The sequence below is a fragment of the Chaetodon auriga genome, chromosome 8, assembly GCF_051107435.1.
Source record: "Chaetodon auriga isolate fChaAug3 chromosome 8, fChaAug3.hap1, whole genome shotgun sequence".
Taxonomy (NCBI): Eukaryota; Metazoa; Chordata; class Actinopteri; order Chaetodontiformes; family Chaetodontidae; genus Chaetodon; species Chaetodon auriga.
The window spans coordinates 7,033,426-7,051,446 of NC_135081.1; the positions used below are offsets into that span (position 1 = coordinate 7,033,426).

At 42.6% G+C, this 18,021-nt stretch overlaps 1 protein-coding gene across 2 annotated transcripts in view; it reads right to left on the reverse strand.

Annotated features, from left to right (window-relative positions):
- Positions 1–18,021, reverse strand: part of LOC143324223 (proprotein convertase subtilisin/kexin type 4-like) — a 165,259-nt gene that overhangs the window by 8,397 nt on the left and 138,841 nt on the right. For both annotated transcript variants that reach the window (XM_076736541.1, XM_076736542.1), the window contains exons 14-17: positions 17,752–17,862; positions 17,327–17,420; positions 14,596–14,781; positions 1,979–2,102 (exon numbers count right to left, since the gene is read on the reverse strand). In XM_076736541.1, coding sequence (XP_076592656.1) covers positions 1,979–2,102; positions 14,596–14,781; positions 17,327–17,420; positions 17,752–17,862 — 515 coding nt within the window. The remainder of the gene's footprint in view (positions 1–1,978; positions 2,103–14,595; positions 14,782–17,326; positions 17,421–17,751; positions 17,863–18,021) is intronic.

Sequence of the window (18,021 nt, forward strand, 5' to 3'; positions counted from 1 at the left end):
AAAATCATCAGCCATTATATAACAGGCCCATATGTTATGTCAAGTGTATGACTAAAAGTACCATGAAGAGTAACGTCATTATTCTTCAATGATAGGACCCCAGATTTGTTGCATTGTTCCTGCTTTTGGCGTGAATAGATGTAATTTGTTCAGAATTCTGTTGCATTCAGTTTGAAGTTAGTGTGATGTGTGTGTATAAACTGAGGGGCCTGTTTTTTAGGTGCAGCTAGCTAAAAGCTGATAAAATACAACAGACCTGTAATAAATCCTACCTTCAGGAAGGTTGTATTGTTCAGTTTCTGTTGAAACTGTTTCAAAGAGGTGCTGATTCAACTATATGATCGTTTTGGGGGCTGCAGTTTATGGGGCAAATCATAAACTCACTAATGCACTCGAACAGCCTGGTCCAAAATTTGGTAGAAAGTCTCCCCAGAAGAGCTTGTGGTTTTGGACTCACATGTCTAACATTATGTCTTGTTTGTTTTATCCATACAAAAATCTTTACCCCTACTCGAGTTTTATGCTAAGCTAAGGTAACTGCCCTCTTGTTCTAGCCACATATTTAGTGTACCGACATGAGAGTGGTATCAATCAACTCATCTAAGTTTTGGCAAAAAAACATATTTCCCCAACTGAAAGTATTTTTTTAATGTATATATTAATAACATGAAAGTCTCAAACTAGCATTCAAATATATTCTACACACGGCATATCACTGTGAGTGACGTTCAGAGGCGGAAAACAACTACAGAATGATGTCATTAGGGACAAGATTGAGGAATAGCAACACTGCATGAGCTTATGAATGAGTAGTGTGTGTGTGCGTGTGTGTGTGTGTGTGTGTATGCGCGCGTGTGCGTGTGTGGACAGCAGATTGACTAACAGCTTGAACCTGGGTTAGATCCAGGAGCATGGAGAGGGATACATGGATGGATGGAGAGAGAGGGGAGGGGGAGGGGGGGGAGCCATTGATTTCTCAACAGAGAGATCAGCATCTTGACAGAAAGAGACGAGAGTGCAACAGAGCAAGACACACACACTCCACACACACACACACACACATTCAGACACACAGATAGAGAGGGTTCCCACTGTGGCCCTCAGGTAAATTCCACGACTTTTCCATCTCTTTCTAGGTTCCGTAACCAAATTGAGGAGTACTTTCTTGGCTGAAAGCGTTTGTTTTGAATAAAGTTGGGATAAAATTCAGGTTTAAATGCTGATCAGGAGTAAAAAAGTTGTGAGAATATTTCGATCTTGAACTGTAAATTTATTAAGGTCCTTGACTTTTCCTGACTATCTTTCAAAAGTCCATGATAATCTAGGACCTTTCTCACCGTTGGGAACCCCCGTTGACAAAGATCAACAGGAAAGTCTAGTTCAGTGTCTCTCTCCCAGCATGCCTCGGTGATTCTAACAACCCTAAAACCCCCGACAGGGACACGGAGGACGGTGCTGTGGCTTTGTGCCGGTGTGGCTAACGAGGTGTGTGTGTGTGTGTGTGTGTGTGTGTGTGTGCAGAGGTCGTGGGCATCGGCGGAGCTGACACACATCATGGAGGAGGGGGTGGAATTGGGGAGGGGCAGCCAGGGGTCACGCTGTAATTACACATCACAGTCCCTGTGGTCAGTGGCCCGACTGACTTCTTCTGACTACACTGCCTCAGCCAAAGAAGCAGAGATGGCAGGAGGGAGGCAGGTGGTGGTGGGAGTGAAGGGTTAGGAAATTTTGGCGCTGCACTTGCGGAAGAGCGATCAGGAAAAAACATTTTAAACATCTCTTTGACATTACTTGTTTTTTTTTTTTCATCTTCTGCTTTTAAATGAAGCGATGCAGTGATTAATTTGGGTTTCAGTGGGTGCCGATTTTCTGAAGTACACTGACAGCATGTGTCAAACCTCGACAATAACCCTGCCTCCATTCTCTCCTCCGTTTGCATGTGTTCAAAGTTGTGCGAGTGGTTGACATTCTCACATACTGTGCGTGGTCCTGTGTGGGTGGTAGGTGCCGTAGAGGATGAGTGTAACAGTGAGCAAGGCTCCGGATGCCTCCTCGTCTTTCGGCCTCGTGCAGCTCCTCACTGTTCCTTTGTGGTCAGTCACCTGGAAACAAACACATCAGCAAGGGCATCATATGAGAAATTTTAATGCTATTAAATGTAAAAATTGGCTGTGTTATGAATTCATACTCCAAACAGATGAGGGCCAGCATATCACCAAAGTAACCGCTAACTGCTGCCCACCGCTATTAGCTCGAAAACTCAGTTAGTTAGCAGTCCTATTAGCTGACTGTGGCTGGACTGGAGCTCAGAGCACCAGGGGAGCTATCACAGGAGCTTCAGACTGCTGGGAGGAGGAGGTTTTCAGAGCCGGGGTGGTGGGGACCCACCCACTCTCTGTGTTCAAAAGATCGACATGTGGAACGCCTTGCTCCCAGAACTCAAACTTGATCGTGACTGGGATCATTTTAAACTCAAGCTGAAACAGATCAGAGAGATTAGTCACCTAGCCATAAATGATATGGTGCATGTCATTAAGTTTTATGGTCATTTGATTGCATCAGTGTTTGTGTTTTGCGCTCTTTTGCATCTTTCTTTTCCTGTGTTTTGTGTGCTTCATAAGGGCTCATTTAGGACCAGGTATGGCAAACTACTTTAAACTATAAATACTGTACTGTGGTGTGTGAAACTGGTCAGCACTGGCTTTATAATTGTCTCTTTAAAAAGAATTACAACAATGAATAAAGCAATAACTAGAAAAAGTAATCATAGCTTGTAGTCTTTCACAACCTGTACTGGGAACATGAATGATTACAGAGGAGGCACCGGGCGCCAACGTCTCTGTTTCTTCAGTGGAACATTTACATGTCGGGAGCCCTGGCATTTAATGGCAATATCCAAGGAAAGGAAACGATAACAGCTGCTACCTTCCTTATGTTTGTGCCATTAGTGACTGGGTTAGGGTTAGGGTAACTTGCCATTTTCAGCATAGATCAGTTTGTATCAGACTTTGCTCCACATAAACTCCCTACATCTGCAACAGCAGCTGCCCAGCCTGCCTGCCTGCCTGCCTGTGTGTGTGTGTGTGTGTGTGTGTGTGTGTGTGTGTGTGTGTGTGTGTTCTATACAGTAAATGTGTGTGAGAGTATATGTGTGAGTGCTCCCAGCAGACTAGAGGCCAGGCATGGCGGCCCCCAGCCGGGCGCTGCATTGATTTGTTGTTGGTAAACAAACAGCAGGATGCTACAGGTGGATCGATACTCCTCGCATGCCTGCCAGCCTCCCAGCATGCCTTTCTACTGGGTCGACATGGCTCTCCGAGGAGCTGCGACCCCACTGTCGCTTGGAAACTTCATGAGTCAAATATTTTGAGTTTGTAATTGAGCTGAAGTGAATTTTTTACATAAATTCACCCTCCTGACACAAGGGACTATGAAATCCATAAATACTGCTTTTGGATGCCATAACTTTGCAAATAGTATAATTTAATGAAGCAGTAACACATCATGTTGTCATGTTTGGAGACAGCGTCAACCAAAAGTGCACTTTATCTTCATATAAACTGGGCTAAAGTTGCCAAATGATGAGCAAAAATTCAGACGAAATAAAGCAGGTGTTACTCCTGGCATGATAAAGACAATGTTTAACTACAGTGGGATAAAAAGTGTGAGAGCTTCAAGCACAGACAAAACCAGGGCAAGACGGAAGGAGAAATTAAACTGACTTTTAGACAAAAGAGAGACAAAGCGAATGAAAGGATTAGCAGAAGCAGAGGAACAGAGGGGAGAGGGGAAGGATTTCAAAGCCAGAGAGAGAAACTACAGAGAGAAAAAAAGAGAGGTGGGGGGATTAGTGATGGGCGAGAGATGGCAGGATATCGAAACTGGTGAGTGTCAGGGAGAGGAAAGTGAGACCCAGTGATAGAGGGTGAGCCTGAGAAGACAAAGGTGTTCAGAAAGAGATAGTGATACAGAGGGAGGCAAACAGAGAGGAAAGAGACGGAACAAAGTACACGTACATGTAGCAAATAAGAAGAAGACATACAGCATGACTGAGACAGAAATACAGGAGACAAAGAGACCAAAGAAGACCTTTAAGAAGGGAAATTTGACTTGGCACCTGTTTGGAGGTGAAACTCGGAGATGAAACTTTAAAGTTGATGCCAGGAAAGCTTGCTTGAACCTTGAAAACATCTCTCTTATGTCCAGAGTGTCAAACAAAAGAGTCCACACCGATGCAGCTGCACACTGGGAGGCTGCTGTGTGCCACCACAGCTGTCTATTGCTGGACACTGAGCAGTACTTTGGAGGACAGCACCACAGAATGAGCCTGCAAAACTTGCTAGTAACAACTGACCTGACATCTAGGCATAATGCACATGGAATAATGAGTGACGTGGATCATAAACAGCTGGGGAACGGAGGAACTGCCAGTGTGACTGAAAATGATTGGAGATACAAAGTTTTAGTCGAACTCTGGATTACAGAAAATAATGAGCACGTGTGACCGGATCGTAGCTGGAAAAAATGAACGAGCACATTGTTTGTCACTTAATACACCTTTTAAAATGTGTAACTCTGTCTTTGCTGCTGAGTGCTGACTGTTTTGTAGGTGGCATCTGTTCAGCTGTGGTGACTTCCCATAGTAAGAAAAGCACAGGTGTCACTAATAACACCTGGATGAGAAGACTGCTTCCACTCTCATATTTGTCCATTAAAGGCATGATGGCTCTGTTCTAGGAAGCCACGACAGTGAGCCAGCATGCACAATAGCAAAATACTGAAACTAAAACAGCTTCAGCCAACTTTTCAATTTTTCCTTATTGTTATTCTTTGCATCTGTGCTGGTCCTTCCTGACATGTCAAAATATGCCAAAATTGTATAAATATCACTTCCTGCCCTAAATGTCTGGGATGGAGTTACTCAGTGTTCAGCAGCATTTTCTACAATATGAAACCATATTGAATTTGCTTATCAAATCTGATTCCTTTCAAATTCCCACACAACAGATATGACAACTAACTCAATATTAAATTAAGCTTAAATTCAGAATTACATTCAAAGAACTAAACATATATTTGCTGTGCTAATTTGCTCAATGACTGCCTGAGACTTCTTAGATTCTCAACCATTTATACAAAAAAGAGTTGTTGGTCAAATGGTGTTTATGTCCTAAATGAAAAAAAAACCTTTGTCACTGTTAATTTAGCTGACATTGTAATACATCATTACATCCTGAAACATACTGAGGTGACAAGACAGCAGCATAAGGTATTGATGTTGAAGTCAACATAAATTAGTATGATCACTTTCACTCCCAGTGCTCCAGACTGTGACAGTACTGGGCAACTATCACGGTTAAGATGTGAAACAGGAAGTTGCTTGAAAAGCACAGTCCTCGTTCACTTTCATGGAATAAACGGAAACTTCAAAATAAAGCCATAACAAGGAACCTGTGAGTGTTGGCTGTGTTGGAGCAGGAGGCAGAGTCAGATGGGAGGGGAGGAGGAGTCTTGCTGCGTCTACATATGTAAAGCAGCAGGGAAGCAGCAGTGTGTCAGACTGAGGCTCTGGCCCAACCTGAGCTCCTCGCTGCTCCCTCCAACACATCAATCATCCAAAACAGGGCCATCATGGCCACACTGCATGCTGGGAGACACACGTGTGCTCAGGCACGCACGCACTGCAGCAGGCTTGAACACAAACAACTGAACAAACACACGTAGGGTTGCACGAACGCAAATGTTCAAATTGTGCACACACGCACACACACACACGCTGCACGAGCATGTAGTGAATTACAAACACATGCATATACACTCAGAGGTAAAACTTACAGATGCATACAGTATCACAGTGCACAAACACACGCACGGATGCAATTACACAAGTGACCATTCTGCAACGCACACGCAACGTACGCAAGAACACACTGCAAAGTGCACAGAGTAAATGACACATACAAACACGCGCGCGCACGCACACACACACACACACACACACACACACACACACACACACACACACACACACACACACACACAAACACACACACAGGAGTCACACTCCCTGTGCCTCACAAAGCATGCAAACAAACAGAAATAGGTATCCTGTGCCCACAGGGTGCCCTCGCCCCCAACCATCTGTGACGGGTGCCAACACACAGTGGGTGATATTTACATGGAGACCCACCCCCCTGCACACACACACACACACACAGACACACACACACACGCGAAGAAAAAAAGAGAAAGAAATACCCACAAAGGGCCGCACAGATCGCTTGATCTCCCAAAACTCATTAAACATGCAGATATATGCAAATATATGCACCTCTAGAAATCCACCTTGGGCCAGACTGAGTGAGAGTGTGTGTGTGTGTTTATGGGTGAAAGTACACATTTGTGAGAATGTGCGTGTGAGTTTGTTTCCACTGTAGCAACTGGCGAGGCTCTGACAGTGTGTCAGGCAAACTTGTGTGAGTTACTGGTTACAGTAAAGTGTGGAGATGTTTTTTCACTTGTTTTCCTGTTAAGAGTAGTGCATCAAATTATCTTATTACTATTTTAAGCAACAAAACTTTAAGAGATACGCATTTCACTTGTGTTTTCCTCAGTTCTGGTTGTCTCAGTTTCCACTTTCCACTCCATTAGAAGTGGACAAAGCTGCGGAACAAAGCTCAACTCCCACTTGCGATTTGTAAGTCATAAGTTAATACGCTCTAACTACCTGCACTAACACCAACCGTACCTGCACTACACAGTACACATGTAGGACATTAAACATGAATAACCAGTGAAATAATAATAAATTATCAAACATCAAAATGTGGTTACATGCCTTGAAAGAAATAAAACTGCCATTTTTAACAGATAATGTAATACATTATTATCATTGTAATGGGTGCAGAGGTACATGCAATATCTAGTAGTCTGTTGAGCTTTTATCCAAGCTTTATCCAAGAGAATGATATTGATATCTCTGCACTACAGCCTGTCTTTACATCTTTATAACAGATGAGTTTTTACAGGAATGTTATCTTTGGGAGCACGGAGAAGTCACTGGAGACCCTCAGTAGCTACGGAACAACACAAACTGCATAACAGCCATCAGGGTGGAGGCCACTGATTGGCTAAAGTCAATATTTTCCATTGGTTGCACACACTGATCAAAATCCATAGTTTCTACATTATCTGCTGGTTATTCCATCAGTTTGTCACTGTGTGCGTTTGGTTTATGTCATCTGCTGAGGAGACAAGAGAGTGACTCCTGGAGAAGCACCAGGGATCACGGTGGTAAATATATGATCTGTCAGTCACGGCCAGCAAGGATGGCTGTTTGTTTGTGTGTGTGTGTGTGTGTGTGTGTGTGTGTATATAGCCACAGTGCTGCAGGCTAAGTAGTGCCATTATATTCCTACAGCAACACTAGTCATAGTCAGCTTGAGTGTCAAAGTCCTCTGGGAATCAGAGATGTCTCTGCTCAAAGACTCACACTCACACACGCACACACACACACACATGCACCCACGCACACATGCACACACGCACGCACACACACAGGGTCGTTTCCATCCCTCCTGGGGACATTACCTAGACTTACATTCATTTCCTGGTGAATTACCCATAACCATAACCACCACTTGCCTAACCCTAACACTAACTGCATAAGTAAGGCGAGTCCCCACAATGTGAAGAATGCATAGCCACACACACACACACACACATTCCATGCATGGAGCCAGGTGGGGTAGAAAGAAGAGCGATGCATGTGTGTTTTTGTTTTTGTGCGTTTTTCTGTGTTTTTGTATGAGATGATGTTTACCTGAAAATATATAGTAGTAATGCAGAAATGCTGCCACTCATAGTATAGCTACCTATTAAAAAAGAGAATTCACTATATTACACACACACAAACACACACACACACACACACACACACACACACACACACACACAGGCACATACACACACACACGAAAACTATGACCCCTTTGAAATGACATGTTCAGACCATGACTGATGAAGATGAGCACTGATGTCACTACACACTAAAGGCCCAGTATTACTCGCTGCACAAAGCCGCACACAGCACAGCACAAGTGTCATTGTTAGGTTCCAGCCAACACAGTTGTCATTTTCTCCCCCAGCGGCCACATTGTGTAAGAGGCAAATGTACGTACCCCGTCTGTGCACCCATGGACATCTTGGTCGTAAAATGAGGTGTGGTCAGGTGCATTGTTGATGCATTGCTACACTGAGGCAGCAGAGAGAGATTATGCCATTGGCTGTTTCACCTCGGCCTCAGTAGTTACGGGCAACTAGAAACGCTTGTCCCACTCTATGATTCCCATGATGATGCCACTGACTTGAAGCTCTCTAACTTCTTTTCTCCTTTGGTTGCTCTACTAACGTCGCCTTCACTGCTGCTGAGTGAAGGTTGTGCTGGAGCAAATAATAAAGTTTCATCTAACGTTGTTTTGAAAAGGCACACATCTCCACGCAGCAACTCTAGCTCCAGAGCCATTTCTCCATCTGACAAGCGCCCTTGAGTTCATCCTGTTGCATGTTCATTGACGGAGGACAGCAGTGGAGGTCCTGCCACTCTGACTAATCTCCACTCTCCACCCAGCCTTGGTTCCTCTGGCCAGGAGGCTGCCTGGTTAGCGCCATGTGCCAGCTTCCAGCCAAACTAGCCATCTACAATAGCTGTGGGGTAAGCAGCAATCAGGTAATTTTGATAGTAGGTGATTCTGTCGTTAGGTATTTAACTCTCCCAGGTGGTCTCCCAGGTCACCTATTGTCTCTCCAGTTGAAAGGTCAAATTAGTTTTAATACACATGGGGATGAATGATGTCATGGCTAGAAATTCCAGTATTACGTGTCTTATGTCTGGCCCCAGTCCAACTCTTTCCAAAAGCTCTGAACGTTTTACTCGACTCTGTGGCTTCTAATACTGGTTAAAAAACTTTTGTTCGGCAGCAGGATATGACTTCATCTCAAACTCTGATTATTTTTGGACTAATTCAAGCCTGTACATAGCAGATGGTGTGCACTCTAGTAGAAAGCAAAGTGGTTTACTAGTCATTTTATCCAGTTATAGCTTTTAACTCTGATTCTGATATGCACTACAGCAAGACTCAATCCAGACCCGTGTGTCTCCCACAACCATATCCAGGTCTAGCAGTGTGGGTCCTGACACTGTGTGCTCAGACTCTCAAACACAGTGTCTGAAAAATCTAGGCATCCTAGGCCCGAGCCTGCTGCAGCTGGCAACTCTTCTGATGGCTCCAGAGGTTGTGAATCAAACTCGGAGGAAACTCATTATGTTGATTTAAGCATGCAAAGTGTCATGCTTTGTAAGGGCCTGGGTATTGGCCATATGAACAATCCAAAGTGGACCATGTTGAGGTTTGGGCACAACAAACTGACCCTGACATTTTTGTATACTCTGAAATGTGATTATGAAAAAGTAAAAAATGCTGACTTTAGTCTCGCTAACTGTATTGTTTTTCGATGTGATGGGCCTACTCAGGGAGGTGGTGTTGCCATTTTAGTGAATACTTGTTTATTTGTCTGTCATTACCTCTCTATTCATTCTCGGCTGTTAAGTGTTTGTCTGGGGAAAAATAATACTTGAGATCTATCTACCCTCTGCACCTTCATTAGCTGGTTAATGCTTCTGATAATTTAAAAAAATGGCTGCATTGAATTTAATCTCACACAGCTCATTTCCTCAAGCATATCCAAAAAATGCAGAAAAGGCTACACTGTTAGATATTATCTTAACCAACAGACGACAGCATTATAAATCTAGTGCCTTTTTTCCTCTTGACTTGCATCTGTGACATAAAATTACAAACTTTCAAACCATGTCTCACTGTCAAAAGGAATTTCCAAAATATTGCAAAAGCTCTTTTGTCTCTTTTGTACTTCAGTGATACTGGGGTTATCATGACAGTTCCTGAGCCAAACCTGGCCTTTGACTGTTTTTATGAAAACATTTGATGTGATTGCAAACAAGCATGTGCCTTTTTAAAAAGTCACAGTCAAAAACAGGAACAATCCTTGGTACTATTCAGAAATTGTGAATGTTACATACAGGGATGCCACCTGGGGAAAAGCGGGTATAACTAAATAACTCATTGATTGGCAATATTTTTTATCAACGGTGGAATTGATATTTCACTTTTGTTTAAAATGCCAAATCATCATTTTGTGTCTCTCAGTCAAATGAACAGTCTAAATTTTCATGTCTTGCTAAATGTTCGAGAGACTGGTCAACGATCAGGTGAGAACATTTGTCTGTCAACATTTCGTTTTTAAAATCAGGCTTTAGACTGAAGATACTGTGAAGGTGTCAGCCTTTTTATTGACTTATCTCAGGCTTTCGATGCTGTGGGTCATCAAATTATTTTGAAACACCTGGATTCTATTGATTTTCATGAAAAATTGTGTTATTGGTTTGCAAATGACCTCAGTGGTAGAACACAAGCTGTTGTGGCCGGTGGCTAGTAGCCCAGTCCTATGAGAGTTAACAAAGGGGTGCCACAGGGTTCTGTTCTAGGACCCCTTTTATTCACATGCTTTTCTAAATAAATTTAGAAACAGTCGAGTTAGAATCAGTACAATTCATCTGTACATGGACGAAGCCATTCCATTTATAACAGCCCTCTATTACTCAGATGGCTCAAAATTTGTAGTTTGATAACTGGGGATGCTTTTAGCACACATTCATATTTACTACATGAGAAAGTTGGGTGGCTGTTGTTCACAGTCAGAAGAGAGTGGCACTGCATTCTGTATTTATAAAGCACTTCTTGGCAAACTCTCATCTCTCATGTCCTCTCAACTATAAATCAAGTTTGCACTGCACTAGGTCCCATGACTATTCGGCCCTTAAGGATCACCATGTCAACACTGTGACTGGGAAACTGGCTCTAAATTACTGTGCACTTCACAAATGGGAAAACCTCCAGAAACTCTTAAAACTAAATGAGCTGATAAGTTTAATCAATATTCATCTCTTCTGATAGACAGAGTGGTGTGAATGCAGGTGTTTCATTTGATGTTATTTCTTATATTGTTGTCTTTAGCCTGTTTGTTGTGAACTAGTACCAGATATAGCTAAAAGCTATTTTTCTGTATCTTTCATGTACTACTATTGTTTAATATGTATTGTAAGCTAGTTTATATTGTACTGATTGTATTTTGTATGTGTTGTTATCAGGGCGTCATTGCAAAACAGTTTGCTCTCAATGGCCTTCCCTGGTTAAATAAAGGTTGTATATTAGCAGCAGCCTTTCATGCATCTGACACCTGAGCAGCTAACTTACTAACTGATGAATCTGGATGTATTTTTTAATTGATAAGATCAGACCACTGGACCAGACCCTTTCTGCAAAGCTGCATTCTGAATAATTCAACCTGTGTTTTACATTCTGTAATGATAAGATAAAATCTTATGCAAAATATTTTTAACAAAAAATTAAAAAAAATACCGGTTTTGCCTAGACTGACTGAAACGTTCAATATAAGGTGATGACTAAAAAAAATAGAACAAGCCTAAAATAGTTGCAGTTGTCTTTGACTAAGATAAGACTGAGACTCACTTTGAGCTCACTAAATCTTCATTAAAAACAGGATGAGGTTGACTAAGTATGATAAAAACTCGTGTGGGTCTAAGAACGAGTAATGCTAGAAGTAGACATTATATTCAGAACAAACAGCTGCATATGAACGGTGTATACACTGCAGGTCAGATATGAACAGCACAGACAGCAGTATGTTTCCACTCGAATGTTACCTCTCTGCACTGCTGTCTTAGAACAGAAATGCTTTAAGGAGAAAAGATGAGAAGGACACACTGAGACAGCATGTGTGTGTGTGAGAGAGAGAGACAGAGATAGTGAGAGATGAGGGAAAAAGTAAAGTGCAAGAGACAGACATAAGGAGAGGATGAGGAAACATCAAGGGCACACAGGGTCGAAACAATATCTCATATACCTTTTATCAGTTTATGAACTCTTGTTAATGGTTATCATAGATATTGATGATTATATATTCACAAATCATGTAGTTAATCGTGTGTTTTAAAGGAATACTGTACACTGCTGTTTGTTGGCATATTCCATATTGTGTAATACTGCCTGCAATATTGTCTCTGATAAGCAGTAAAAGCACTGAGCTGAGCTGAGGCACCACAGATGGCGGTAGAGCGAGCACAGGGGAAAGCACATATGAGAAGAGAGAGTGAGAGAGAGGGAGACGGAGAGCGAGAGAGAGTGTATTTCCAGCCCTGCGGTCTCGTCTCCTTCACAGCGCTGGAAGGTCAGCTGAGCCTCGAGCCATAAGACTCACTCCCTTTTCACTTCAGTCCCGCTTTTATTCCAGCAGCACCACAGCGCTCTTTGACAATTGTCATCATGACGAATCAATATAGACTCTCCACAGACACCCCTCCTGTGCTGCCCTTGAGTTTTTAAACACTGATCCAGTAGATAGTCCAGTTAAAGTCTCTTCCCAGGGCCTCCATTTTATAGTTTAACCTTCCCTCTCTACCATCCCTCCGTCTGTCTTTTCTATTAGTCCTATATGTCCTCTGTCTCTCTCTTGTCTCCTCCTCTGTCTCTCTCTATGCATCATTTCTGGATTTAATTGGCTTGACTGCTTATCAAAGGCATTTTTATTGTTACAGGAGCATAGAAAATGTCAAAAATAATCAAATAACGTGAAGCGGTTTTGTCCCGGAAGCCATGATATGTCAAATTACTGTACTGGTGACTAAAATAGTCCTTCTAGTACATTCATTTACTGGAACTTTGGATGAATCATGACATTTAATCAACACTATCCTTAATAACAGTTCAGAAATAGAGAGATTTTAATGCATATAATTGAAAAGCGTGTATTTGACATTCAGTTTCTGTTTCAGGTGTGTGTGTGTGTCCTTATTCTCTCCCTGTGTTCCTCGGTGTGTTGACTTCAAGCGTTGTAACACCCTGTCTTACAGTATTTTCAGCACCCTGTATTTGTGATTGTCTGTGTACACGTTTCCCTCCAATCTGCGGTAAAGTTGACACCGAGCATAAAACCAATCAGAGTGTGTATGTGCTGATTAGCGGTGTGCTAAGGCATGCGGCACGTAAGATGCGAGCGTTAATTCGTGTTGCGAGCATCACGGTGACTCGTCTCGGCCCTCCGGTAATGAGCAGCGGCGTCGTTATGTGGCTCTGCTTCACGGTGTTTCCTCCCCGTCTCTGCGACACACTGGGCCTTGGTAATTGGTCACAGAGGGGACAGTAAATCTGCACGAGGACGTGGGAGAAACACAGAGACGGAGAGATAGAGAGAAAGAGAGAGAGAGAGAGTGTGTATGTGTGTGTGTTTGTAGGAAGAGGTAGGTGATAGAGGACAGGGGGTGGGTGTCTTTCATCTTCACAGCTTTTTCTCTATAAACCTCCAACTGTTTACAAGGACTGATGCCTATTTGCACACACACACACACACACACACACACACACACACACACACACACACACACACACACAGTGAATCCCCCCACCTCTACTGCTTCCACCCACACATATATACAGTAAATGACCTCAGCGCGCTACTGTCTGTGAGTATGGATTCTAATCAGACGTTGGCAGTATTGTGTCTGTCAAACCTGGCCAAGGTTACTTAACCTTCCAGTCTTAATTTCCCTTCCATTTTAGCTCCTTCCTCCATATCAAACATCAGCACATCTATGAGAGGAAAAAAAAAAAAAGGAAAAGAGCACAGGGAGGAAAATGAAGATTGCCATGCTTGGCTGAAACTCGGAGATGAAAGTAGAGGATGATTCACATTGCTATGGCAAAATGAACTGAACCAAGCTGAGCTGAGCTGTGCTGTGCTATTTTTAAACTTCTATACACCGCAGCTACTGGAAGAGGACAATGTGAAGCGGAGCAAATCATTTCTATATCATGAGAGAAGGTATGTGAAATAGGGTTTCCAGGAAAGGGTGTGAAAATTTGTATATGAGCTTTGCCAAGAAGATGATTATTTTTTGGTACATTTTGTAGGCTAGTTGAGTTGGTTATCACTTGAGAGATGTAGGGGCCCAATACAGGCAAACATATAAACTCCTCACTGGAGTCAAAATCATATCAAACCATTGAGAGATGCTAATTGCTAAGTTGACAGTCTTGGAGACCATCTTGAATGATATACAGGGAAAACAATATGGCTGACTGAAATGTTTTTAGTGTAATTTCTACCTTATGTTGAGCTCAGAATTACTAAAAAGTGGAGTAAATAACTAAAAGCAGACTTTGAGTCTACAGCAAGCAGCTCTGTGAGGCTATCCAGGTGTAGCAATGTTTTGAGCTAAATGCTAACATTGGCATGCATGACAATGCTAAGCTATTGACATTTAACAGGTATAATGTTAATGTTTATCATATGTTTATCACATCATTTGCTAATTAGCACAAAACATAAAGTGCAGCTAAAATGCAGCTAGGCAGTGCTAGTGTAGCTAAAAATGAAACGAAATACAAATAAAAAGCTTCATGACAGATGGCAGTGGTGAAAGTACATTTTCTTTCTCACCTGGAGGGTCCAGAGGCCTCGAGGCTGCTCACCCCAGCAGTGCACAGTCATAAAGGTCCAGTTTGGCAGGCCAGCAGTGGAGGCATCATTGGGCCGTGTGTCCAACAGCACTGATACAGTGCCGGCTGGAGACCCCAGGCTTATGGAGAGGTCACCGCGACACACAGAGCTGATGCTCACTCTCACCTGGTGAGAGACAGGTGGCAGGAAATAAAAGAGAAGTGAGGTGTGAACAAAGAGATTGGTGGAGGGATAGAGAAAGAGGGAAAACAAAAGAGAGGAAGTGGGTGGACAGAGACAGAGCCAGAGACAGACAGAGCAACATGTAAACATGTTATCTTCCAGAGCTTCTCATCAGTATCACTGTATGACAGCCTGTGGCCGTTTACTGAGTGTGACAGAACAACTGAAATAAGGACTGGTCTTTATTTTTAAACATACTCTACTGATCAATTTTTATTCCTTTAAACCATACTTGGACTTTTTGGGAAATACACTTATTTGCTTGCTTGCTGAGTGCTAAATGAGAAATCAATACAACTCAGATCCAGTTAGCTTATCTTAGCATAAAGACAAGAGGAAACAAGAGGAAACAGCTAGCCTGGCTCTGTTCATTAGCCTCACTGTTAACAATTTATATCTGGCTTGTTTAATCCACATTAAAAAAAACAATTAATTTCTGGTTTGTGTGGGTGCAGTGACGTTTACGCTGTTGCTTGGCAACCTCAAGATGACAACAAAACTCCAAGAAGTTACTGTGCCCGGCCAAGTTAAAATCATGTACACACACCCCCGTCAAACAGCAAAATGCTGTTTTTCCACTGGGGCTTTTGTATTTGAATAAAAAGGATGTGAAACATTAATTAGTGACGTTTAGAGGTGCTGGTAGGCACATACTTTGCCTTTGGAGAGAGCCCCACAGTTATGTCCCTGTTTCCAATCTTTGTGCTAAGCTAAACAATCTGGCCGCTGCCTGCAGCTTCATGTTTAGACATCAGAGTGGTATCTACCTTTTCAACTCTCTGCAAGAAAGCCAATATGCATATTTCCTGAAATAATGAACAATTCCTTTGCATGTGAACGCCTCTTCTGACCAATCAGTACACATTAAAAAGTATGGGGTTTCTGTGATCACCATTAACATCCGAGGTAATATCATGTGACGTATGGATGATTAGGCCAGATATGTAAGATATATTGTTTCCCCAAGTTCAAATCCAAATCCAATCAGTATCATCTGAGATACTGTGCGTGCCAGACAGATGCACAAAGCAATGATCTGTCCACAGCCACCCAAAGATGACGACAAAGAAAAGTAGGGAGCAGACAGAGAAGACAAAAACGGCTGAGGGGAATATTAGCTAAATGATAAGCACATGTAGCCCCCAAACCCCCATCCCCCAGATTCCCACCCGGTAAACACTCTCCCTGTCCCTGTTCATCACAAGCAGCACATCTGGTGTGACAATGGCACATCGCAAAGAGAGCCGCCAAGCTGCAAAAAGACTGACAGCCTGCTCCTGTTTACAGCGTGTTACCACGGCAACACGTCCATCAATCACACCTCGCAGCGATGGCCTGACCCACGCTTTCTGCCAGGGAGCAGAGCCGCAAAGATGAAGCCTTTTCAATTTACATGCTGACACACTCCCGCTCGCTCTCTCTCTCTCTCTCTCTCCTCGCTGTTTCACAAGAACACACAGACACACACACTCACGCTCACTCACACTCACAAACACGGATAAGTCGCACAAGCTGAAACGTGCACATACGCACACACGTGCAGTATGTATGCCTGCTGACACAGTCAAACATAAACACATTTTCATGTATGTGCCGGCGCTCAAGCAAACACAGTTTTGCCATTTTCTGCAAATGACACATCCAACACATTATACATCACAGTATGATCCTTTTTATCTATTCTGTGCTCAGACAACACATGACACAGAAACCCTGAAAACAATTTGTCTGAAATGTTCAAGCTTCCCCGGTTTGCAGGCAACAGTTACGTTTTAAATACACTTCCTCTTGATTTGCATAATGTCAAGGGCAACAGGAAACAAAGTGGTTAAAATGCACTTTTTTAGTTTTTCTGTGTTTTAAAGGAATAGTTGAACATTTTCAGGAAATACTCTCATTGGCTTTCTTGCCAGTTAGTTTAGCATAGAAATTGGAAACACATGCCTTTGGAGAGAGCGAGGCTAGTGGTTTCCCTCTGTTTCCAATCTGCATGCTACGCTAAGTTAGTCAAATGCTAGCTGTAGCTTGACAGTATATTAAATGGACAAATAAAATCGAGGTGCTGATCTCCTCATCTAACTCCCAGGTGATTTAACAGCTCATGGTTAGCCTCATGTGACAACTTTAAAGACTCCCATTCACACTGCCAGCCACACCCAAGTGGATTCAGTTACCTTGATAACGACCACACAGAGCTTAAATAATCAGTTACAAATGAAGAAGCTCTTTGGAGGAGAGGCAAAACGTTTTGGAGTTTCTAAAACCAAGTCCAGTTGTCTCTGATTCATCCCACCTTGGATGGTCATGACCTGGATGACCGAGAATCTTCACAGACGACACAAATAAGTGGATTTCCCAAAGAATCAACCTAAATCTTGAAGATCTTCTTCAAGTCAAAATTTTCAATATTTTCCCCTTATTTTTATATCCAAGTTATTCCTAAAAAATGACAAAATTTGAGCTCTGTGTTTTAAAACTGTCGCCTGACCTGAACGTGCTCCAGAGTGTTGATCTCATTAGTCCTCCCACGGCAGGCCTCTGATTGGATGTTCACACTGACCACACCTCCAGGGGAAAGGATTCTAACCAATAAAATATTGTTACATATGTCAATCATCGCATGCTTAATAGACACTCATACACATGCATCCTACAAATACTGCACACACAAAGCAGTGACAATATAGATGAAAATAAGATGAAAGATTATTGATTCCTGATGGGAAGCTGTTTTTTTTAAAGCTGGTGAAGTAATGTGATAAAAAGCTTGAAAACAGAATTTCAGGCAGAATTTTAATATATAAGCCACAAAAATCAGTGAAAGCAATAAAAACAGAACCTCAGCAGCTTTAAGGTTGCCTAAATGTACAGTATGTAGCTGATAAAGCTGACAAAGAAATGCTTTTTTTTTACCTGGTAGGATGGAGCGTGACTTCTTGTGTGCACTTCCTCTGCGGAAAAACAGCTTTGAAGTGCGCAGCCTGCTGCACCATCAGCCCTGCGTCCAGCAATCCAAAGCCATACCTGAAATAAGAAGGGAACGTGCACTCTATTATATACTGTACGTGTTTGTGTCGAAGCACAAGCATCCTTATATGCTTACATCCTCACACACACGTGAACCGGAGGCTTTTACGTGGGCAGCTGAATTGTCTGCAGGAGCAGAGTAAGTGCTAATGGCCC